The sequence below is a fragment of the Xenia sp. Carnegie-2017 genome, unplaced genomic scaffold (assembly GCF_021976095.1).
Source record: "Xenia sp. Carnegie-2017 unplaced genomic scaffold, XeniaSp_v1 HiC_scaffold_14, whole genome shotgun sequence".
Classification (NCBI taxonomy): domain Eukaryota; kingdom Metazoa; phylum Cnidaria; class Anthozoa; order Malacalcyonacea; family Xeniidae; genus Xenia; species Xenia sp. Carnegie-2017.
The window spans coordinates 4,098,106-4,108,054 of record NW_025813447.1 but is presented as its reverse complement, the minus strand read 5'-3'; the positions used below and the strand labels follow the sequence as shown (position 1 = coordinate 4,108,054).

General features: G+C 35.8%; 1 protein-coding gene and 1 long non-coding RNA gene across 2 annotated transcripts; both read left to right on the top strand.

Annotated features, from left to right (window-relative positions):
• The first annotated feature begins 3,531 nt into the window (after nucleotides 1-3,531).
• LOC124434320 (uncharacterized protein F54H12.2-like) lies at nucleotides 3,532-4,416 on the top strand. Its single transcript, XM_046984205.1, has one exon. The coding sequence runs from the start codon at nucleotides 3,532-3,534 to the stop codon at nucleotides 4,414-4,416; it is 885 nt and encodes a 294-aa protein (XP_046840161.1).
• Nucleotides 4,417-7,177: 2,761 nt separating this feature from the next.
• LOC124434735 lies at nucleotides 7,178-9,287 on the top strand. The gene is made up of 3 exons (XR_006944873.1): nucleotides 7,178-7,292; nucleotides 7,367-7,411; nucleotides 9,194-9,287. It is a non-coding gene; the product is annotated as an uncharacterized LOC124434735 (long non-coding RNA).
• Nucleotides 9,288-9,949: the final 662 nt, after the last annotated feature.

The following is a 9,949-nucleotide window of genomic DNA, read 5'->3' as shown; positions in this document are numbered from 1 at the left end:
ATGGTTGTGTTATGGTTGACTCCGTTGTAGCCACCCTTTCCATTGCGGTGATTGAAAATACGGTCTTTTAAATTGCTCCAACTTAATTAACAAAAAAAATGGAAACTGTTTTTAAAGAACACCTTTTTGATTAAAGAAAGATTGTCATGTCAATATTTTACCATACTTTAATTAGTCAACATATATAGCACTTAGAATAAACTGCTCTTTCACTACTAAACTTGAACAGAACAATCAAACCTACTTTGTACTTTAACACTAAAAACAAAGTAATTTTTTCCTATTGCTGTTAATTTCTTAATTATGTATCAAGCCGTATTAAGCCGTATTTCGCACTTCTTTATTATATCGCGCTGTTTTTTTGTAGCATGTGCATTTCAACAACAGAATTTAAGTTGAATTGTGACCAATTTTTGCGAGATGAAGACGATGTATTGTGAACAATTTGCGATTATAAAGCAGTTGAGAGTAGTTAAGGTGCAGGTATGGTCCCGGAAGTAAACGGAGCTCTTACCCGTGTCAATTAGTTTCCAGTCCTAGGAAGTAAACAGGGCGCGCGCGTGTAAACCGGAAACGAACTTAGCGGGGGAATGTTGAATGTGATAGGTTATCATAATAAAGGGAAATGAAACAATTGACAAGAAATATTATCTAATTTATTAAAGAATCCAATAAAATGTCTTAAAGCCCTCAATGTATTTCATTACACGATTCACTATATAGTCGAACTATCGTCTTAAAAAATGTTATTTGCGTTGTTCATTATTGCATTGCTTTTGGACGTTTTGAAAAAAGACAAAAAATATGGCACACATGTTTAATCAGATATATGCAGACACTGTTGAGTTTGAAGAAGTTAGTCACAGCGATCTTATCAATTTGATTTTCGTCGATTTTATAAGTAAAAAGATTCAAGAGCTACGAAGAGCTGAAAAGGATGAAAGTAAAGCAGATCCTTGGGTAGAGTATCAAAACGTTTTAGAAATGATGACTGAGGAAGATCGTTAGTTCAATTTTACAGCTCGAGCAGTCGAAACAATTAATCGCGAACATGTCTGGAATGGAATATGTGAAGCCTTTAAGTTTCTAAAGAACTGTGGACCTTCGAACTCTCACAAGACATATTTTGACAAACTGTTTAGTGCTACTTGGGTAGAACTAATGTTAATTTACACGGAGACCAAACGTCCTCCTTTTTTTCAACATCTCTTTGACTATGTTGATTGTAGTTGTAAACTGAAATACAAATCAACTATGTAATTGCTTTGACAAAAAGAAAAAAGAAAAATATAAATTTCAATGTTATCGCATTTTGACTTCAGTTGTTTTATGACCATGTCATTGTGAAAATGGGAATCGGCAGCAGCAAACGTGAAAATAGAAATGCAAAAAGGGATAAAAATCATAATCGTCAGAAAATGTTTCGCTTGGGTATAAGTTTCGGACGCAACGATCTCAATCTTGAGGGTCATTTGCAAGCAGGATACACAAGTAAAACTGTTAAAAATTATGGACCCGCCGCAAATAAACTTCCAACAGATAATGCGATAGAAGAAACACTGCCTGTAACTGAAAACAATGAACCCGTCGATAATGAGTAGTTAAAAGAAATTGACATCTAATTGCAAATTATTATCACGAGAACATTGTCATGAGTAACGTTGACCAGTACTTAGCCGGTATATGCTTCAATCCAAAACGTCCTGGAAGCTACGGAGGTGTTGAACGTTTGTACCGCGATGTAAAGGCAGAAGGAATATATGACATTAATCGTGAAAGAATTAAAGAATGGCTCATGCAACAAGACGCATACTCTTTGCATAAACCTATTCGAAGAAAGTTTGAAAGAAATCGTGTCGTAGTGAGTGGTATTGACGACCAGTGGCAATTGGATCTTGCAGACATGCAATCTTTGCAAAAGTATAATGATGGTTATCGCTATCTTCTTATCTGTATTGATGTTTTTTCCAAATATGCATGGGCTGTTCCATTAAAAAAGAAAACAGGATCGTCGTTGGTAGAAGCTTTTAAAAAGATTTTGTCATCAGGGCGTAAACCGACACACATTCAAACGGATCAAGGCTTTCACATTATACCTTAAAGATGAGCGGGACACACTTTTATCTGACATTACCTGGTAATGCATCTCTCTCTGTATTTCCTGAGAATAAGATTTCAGGTTATCGCGTAAAACTACCTCACGTTGTGAATTTAAATGGTAATTGGGAAGTAGGATTATATTCAATTACATATCCTCATACATGGTACACGTTGAAAAAAGGTTTGGATACACATATATATGTAACTCACAAAACAGGTCTACCTACTCCGGTATTTGTCGACTATGGCTTGTATGAAAAAGCCTTCGACCTAGTAAAATCAGTTAACGAGACTCTTGACAAAGAAGTAAAAGACAATATCAAATTGAGCTTTGACCCCCGAACAGAAAAAATTAAAGTGCATGTAAGACAGGGTTACAGAATATCGTTTAATCAACGAATGTCGGTCTTACTCGGCTTTGGCGGAAAAGATGTAGAGATTTTAAAAAAAACCGAAAGTCCTTATGCTTGTGATTTGCACGGATCCGTCATGATGTATGTATATTGCAACATTGTACAACCGCAAGTTGTTGGAGACGTCAATGTAAAATTACTAAAGGCAGTTGCTATTCAAGGAAAATATGGAGACATTGTTTCAAGAACATTCACTAATATCCAATACTTACCCGTGCAAACAAAATCTTTTGAGGACATCGAAATTCTCTTAAGGGACGAGTTAGGAAATCCCATCGCATTTGAACGAGGGAAGTCGATAGTGACACTTCATTTCAGAAAACAATCCTTATCTTATTTTACATAAGAAAAAAAAATATGAGTAGAACAAACCGTTATGTTCAATATTATCTCAATCAGCAAAAAGGATACGGATCACAACCTGTCTTTAGAGGAGCATCCTGGCAAAAAGGTTATGGGCAGATGGGTTATGGTCTTGGTGGTTTATTTCGTAGATTGGCTAGAGCTGCAATACCTTTGGCAAAAACCGGCGCAAAAACTCTAGGTAAAATTGCCCTCGATACAGGTGCAAACGTTTTGGGTGATGTTATCTCAGGGAAAAGTTTTAAAAAGTCTGCAAAATCTCGTGTTAATCAAGCAGCAAAAGAAACAGGGAAAAAAGCTGTAAACCGTATACAACAGTTTGCTCAAACAGGAAGAGGAAAACCCCAGAAGAAACAGGCAAAAAAAACAGCTAAAAAGAGAAAAGCATCGTCTTCTCATGTCATTTACCATTCAGCCAAGAGACATAAAGCAGCTAAAGAAGCAGAAGATATTTTCGGTTAAATATGGAGTTCGTTCATCCAAAATCAGCAGAATGTACAAAAAGTGAACTTGATATATTTTTCGTACCCCAACGCAAACCAGTTTGGAAAAGGGGCGATGGATAGACCATCCACCTGTCTCTAGTGTATCTGAAAGCGGTCCGATTACCTTTTTAGCGCCAGGTACAGAAGATTATGTTGACTTGTCTAACACAATGTTGATGGTCAGAGCAAAAGTAACGAAAGCTGACGGTGGAAATCTTGACGATGGCGCTAAAAAAGGACCGGTGAACAATTTCTTGCATAGTTTGTTTAAGCAAGTTGATGTGTTTTTGAAAGGGAAGCTAGTAACCCAAGCGACAGGAACTTATCCTTATCGTGCATATATCGATACACTTTTGAATTATGGTCCATCAGCTAAACAATCCCAGCTGACAGCTGCGTTGTTTTACAAGGACGAAGCTTCAAAAATGGAGGTTGCCGACCCAGCAAACGCCAGTCCAAACAAAGGCTTGAAAACACGAAGTAAGTTTAGTGCGAGAAGTGCAATTGTCGAAATGGGAGGCCCTATATTTTGTGATGTTTTCTTCGGTGAACGCCTCCTGCTTAGCTATGTTGATTTGAAAGTGGTATTGAACCGTACCAGTGACGAGTTTGCCCTAATGGCATCCGAGGACGATGCAGCATTTAAAGTGAAACTGGTGGATGTTTATCTAAAAGTTCGCAAAGTTAAAGTGAATCCTAGTAGAGCTATGTCTCACGAAGTTGCACTGAAAAAAAGCCCAGCCGTTTACCCTGTAAGGCGTGTGGACTGCAAAAGTTTCATCATTCCATCAGGAAACCCGTCGTTGCAAAAAGATAACCTTTTCAACGGTTTGGTACCGAAATCACTTGTCGTCGGTCTTGTTGCAAGTGCTGCATTCAATGGTGCTTATAAATTAAACCCATTCAATTTCCAGCATTTCAACGTTTCATCCTTAGGCATTTCTGTAAACGGCGAATCTCTACCATCTAAACCTTTCAAGCTGTCGTTTGGTAACAATCCTAGATACATAGAAGCATTTCTATCACAATTTGCTGGCACTGGAAAATGTTTTTGAACGCCGGAAATGGAATTGATCGTGACGAGTTTCTAAAGGGTTTTGCTTTGTACTGTTTTGATTTGACGCCTGATATGTGTGGTACGGGAGAACATTTTAATACAGTGCAAAAAGGAAATCTTGCCATTGACATACAATTCTCAACAGCACCAACTAATGCTGTTAGTCTTGTGTGCTATGGCGAGTTTGAAAACGTGATCTTTATCGATTCTGAAAGGAATGTTGTCTATGACTACATCGGTTGAATGAACACCTCACAAATATCGTCTGCTTTGAGATCGGATCCTGTTACAAGCAAGAAATTTCTTGGTGTTTTTCCAGCCAATCGTTTACCTAAAGTAATCAAAAGTTATCCGAATGGGTTTATAGCAAACACCGATATCAGCGGAAAACCTGGAAGTCATTGGGTTGCATTTTACTTTCCGTCTGAACGAAAAGCCGAATTCTTCGACAGCTATGGCCAGTCGCCTGAGACTTATCATAAATTCTTTAGAGACTATTTGAAACATTATGATTGGGATTTTAATGCACGCAAATTACAAAGTATTTGGACCGATGTATGTGGACAATATTGTATATTTTACCTAAGCCAAAGAGTGCGAGGCCATAGTATGAGTAGAATTGTAAGCATGTTTGATGGTAATACTGTTGAAAACGATAAGAAGGTATCGAATTTTGTAAACAAACATTTTCAAATAGAAACTAGTGTAATCCCTAACAACGGAAATCAGTCAAGTACAAACTTATTTGTAAAAGATTGAAGTGTTTAATAGTGAATAAAAAGTTCTTTGTGTGACTTAATTGCTTGCATTTTGTATTTACATATTTTCATTGACAACAAAGAGGAAAATGATATCAACTGCGATTTTTATTTAAAGAAAAAATCCTTTACAAGACATATTAATAGCTTAACCAACGTAATTGAGTTTTCTTGTGTGTAGTGGAAGCTTTGGGCGTTATGAATTTCGTTTTTGATGAACTAGGATAAACTGTTTCGTTTTCTTCACGTGGTGAAGTTTCCATTTGAGCCTCCTTCCATCTCATATCGTTCCTAACCAAATCTCGAGGAATGTTTATTTTTGATAAAACACGAAAGAATTCTTTAGACCCTTTAGGATTGAAATTTTTCCTTCCTCTCACAGCATCGCTAATTAGATCTGTTATGTTTGATTGCGGAATGGTGACTCCCTCAAGTTTGACTTGTCCAGAACCGTCCCAAGATATTATACTTGGGTATGTTCTAAGGCGCTGCAATATTGCTTTCGCCCGCTCACGCATAGTTTTTGGCACACTTTGTACAATGACAGAGTCAGCTAATGTCTGATTTTCGTTGTTACTTATTATGTTTTTTTCATTCCCATCAACAGTGTCTACCACACGTACCATGGGTATCTGATTATCTTTCTGTTGCTTCAATTTAAGGAATTGTTCAAAGTTTGCGTTAAAAAGTTTTTGTCTTTGATCGTCACTCATGTCGTCTTGTTGAAGAATATGCGAGAGCTGCGAGTCTTTACTCATCATATTCATCATGATCGGACTAGTTTCAAGTTTTTGTTGTTTTTCGTATCTGTTAAATACATCTTCAGGTACAAGAATCATACGCTTGGCATGCTTCATTTTGTCAACAAACTACCTAGCACTGTCAAAACCGGAGGTAGTAACGCAGTCAGCAGATTTCTTCCTTTTGATTAAAAGTTTTTCTTCTTTGCTCGTGAGATTTTTTGTTAGCTAGTGCTCTCAGATGTTTCTTGTACCTTGACAACACTCGCTTTTGACTGGCAGATACTGGAACAGTTGCTTTAAAACATTGATAGCACATTCACATATGCACACAATAATGTCGGAGGGTCCATGCTCAATTATCACCTTTCGAACTTTTGGTTTAGATTTTGCGAGTACTTGCAAATACGGAAGATTGTTCCTAATTCGCTTAGACATAGTGCTTAAATGATTGTTCATGTCGATTATTATCGCTTTTGTACATACACAATGTGCTTTTCATCAGGCAGGATATTTGTTCTGACACGCATATTGTCAGGTGTTAATTGATGTAAATCGAGCATGAGATAGCCGTATGCACGACTCGTAGCGTCTTGAAACGACTCCAAAATGTAGTTGACATTTTTAGGGTACATTTGACGGGCCAATGTTGAAATACCTAGAGAATCTCGGGTTTTAAAAATAATCATATAATGAGAGTTAAGGCTTATCGCTCTTGATTGTTTACCCGAGGGAATAAATTTTGCGTTAAATACATGACAGATATCCCTCGATGATGTGACCCACGGGTGAATAAATCAGACATTCGTGGATCATTAGAACATTCTGACATAAGATCGTCTACAATGACTAAAGAGTTTTGACATCCTTCCAAAATATTGGTCAAGTTGTCAGGGAACCCTTCCACAAAAATTACATTCGGTATCCTTTTAACCATTTCGTCAAACTCCATCTGAGGTTCGCCATAGCAGTAAATGATTTTACTTGGAACTGGGTGAAACAGCTCATTCAAATTATAAAGCATTGACCTAACAGCCTATGTCAATAATGTGCATGTAAAAGGACTCACGCCAAAGTCTTAAGCAAAAATCATCAGTCAACGGCGAAGGCAAAGAGAGCAAAGAGAAACAACAGATAGAGGAATGGCTACATCTCAAACAATTAGGCCCATTTTGAGTAAGTTGAATTGGAATACAATTTCAATGTTAGATATAACTTTAGAAAATTTAAGTTGTTATTTTGTTCATTGTTTTAGGCCAATGTGAACACTGCCATCTATGGTTGATCTGCCCACCGAGCTGCGGGCATAAAATTCATTTATCTTTAGTAGAAGAGAGGCTTGGGGAGTGCTTGCCATTTCAATGTCCCATATGCTTGTAAGTGATATATTTAATATGCTTGCTAAATGTTGTAGTCGTTTTTATGTAATGTCCATTGCTTTATACTCTAGATGTTTTGACGAAGAAGTCGACAGATTTCTCGAAGATTTTTTTGAGTATGTATTTTTATAATTCTTTATCTTTTGAAAATTGATACAGTAGAACAATCAGTAAGATTGATTTCTTTTTATTTCAGAGTGATCGTTGCTAGTTTTTTCCAATAAAATAAAAATGTTTTATTTCAATAAAATTTATTTAAGAATATCAAAGTCTCATGTTCTAATTTGTTCTTTTTTTCTGTCAAAAATAATTTTCTCCAATCATTGCAAGTGTACTTGATAAGTTCTAGCCCATTTACTATCGGAGTCATGTCTTGTAAACTATCAAAGAAGGATTTCATGACTTCTTCCTCATCAATTTTTGACACTGCATCTTCAAAATATATCGCTACCCTTTCATCATTAGGCATCATCAAGCATTCGTGGCGTTTTTGTGAGAGATGGTCAACGCGACAACCGTCACAGTCTTTTGCCACAAGCTCGTATATTTTAAAACCAATTTCAGTAGCATAGCACTTTAACAATTCGTTCTGTATATTGCTTTGGCGTTCATCTAAAACATTGCTCTCATCTTCAAATTCGAAGGACGATTCCTTCACTTTCTTTGCTTGCTCAATGTCTACTTTTAAAGCCATTTTCGTTTTAGTAAGACAAAAATTACCAAATAACTTTAACTCAATAAAATTGTAACGTGTCCTCCTTTTTTTATTTTTGCGAAAGAAACAAGAAAACGGATCTAATATTGCTTTAAGAATAGAAAACAATTGACAATTTTAATTAAGTTTTATCGTGTTTCAATTAATCATGTCATCCAATAGCAACCTTCGTTCATTTTATATCGTTTCCGGTTTACACGCGCGCGCCCTGTTTACTTCCTAGGACTGGAAACTAATTGACACGGGTAAGAGCTCCGTTTACTTCCGGGACCATACCTGCACCTTAACTACTGTTGAGACTACTCTTATTTCAACCAAATTCAACCTCCAAATCCAAATACGTCCCTTTATTTTCAAAGAGGGGAGTTATTTAGAACAAGACGTTTCAACGTGTCTGTTTGAGAACATTCAATTTCATTTTATGATAATTTAAAACTAATATTTGGAACAGTGCTATTTTGAAATAACTGTTTTAAGATTTTAGTTAGTAAAATCAACAGGTTTTTTTATCTACAAATACCTAATACTTTATTCCGTAGAGCGTAGATCAACTTTATATTTACATAGACAGACTATAGGTGCATGTCGAAGGTTGCTTATTTTCATATCAAGTTAGATAAATAGCTAAAACTTCTGTTGAAGCCTTAAAATTTGTTCAATAAATTGCTGATTTGAATTACTGCTCAGTGATAAATGCCAGTATTATCGGTCTTTTGTTGATTGAATATTTTTATAACTTCATTCTTGTTGAGGAAACACCTTATTTTTTGAGTTGTGTTAATCCTATGTCATGATATTTAATCAAAAACTTGGTATTCTACTTATAAAAATGCATGGGTAATGTGCTTGTTAGACGTTATTTACAATTGTAAAAAGAATGTATAGTATGTAAAAATTCTGTTGAGTTTGTTAGAAATTTCTTAAATGATGTTCTTACTAGCTAATAGCCACATAATTTTTTCTAGTTAGGACATTATAGTCCCCGTGCAATGTAGTTGCTGGTTTTGCAAATAGTGTAATTTAAATATGAATGTTCTAACATTGCCATAATTTCGTAAGAGCACAATGGTTATAAGACATTTAAAATAAACGACAAATTTTTTTAAAGCAAGCAGTGTTCTAACATTGCTAATTAGTGCAGAATGGCCTAGCATTCAATTTTTTGACATTCCTTTTTAAATAGTAACCTCCTGCGATGGCCACTGGACGTCTATTTTGGGCAGCGATTTCACGAATCATAAAACCTTTCACTTTTAATAAAGTTTCATTTTGTCCTGGCTTTCTGAGCTATCGTGGCCAACTTCAAACACGGAAGGCAAACTCTTCTCTCCAGTCAAATGAGGTGCGTTGTAGAAATATTCATTTACATAAATTTTCTGATAAATGACTCAAAACAATTGCGTCAATGCTCATTACAGCACAAGCGCACAAAAATCCATTGATTTTGCGTAAGCGACTTTCTTTGTCATGTGGCACTCCGTCTTTCTATGCTTGATGGCTTGTAAGCTAAAATCAGGCATGCGTCAGCCCGTTTATTGTACTTAAGTTATGGTGATATTTTGGTCTTCACTCACTATAAAAAAAAGATTTTCGAAGAAATAAATAATAATTTTGTAAACTCTATATAACAAGACCAACAATGCTCGTTGCGTCACATGGCTGAGATCAGTAACTATCATTTAAAAGCACAATATTTGGAAGGATGATTTTCCAAGAGAAGTTACATCGTTTAAGTTCGATACGTTGTAAATACACTATTTTTCAATGTAAGCCTTATAAAACAGAAACGGTTTTCAAAACAAGTAGCTATTTAGAGCCTTTTCTGTTTTAGCTAAAAGCGTTTTTACCATACGAAATAAAGTTATTTCATCATATATAGTTATATTCAGGACAAGTTTCTAGTTGCTGTTTTTTGTAATCCGACTACAAATTATTTTGC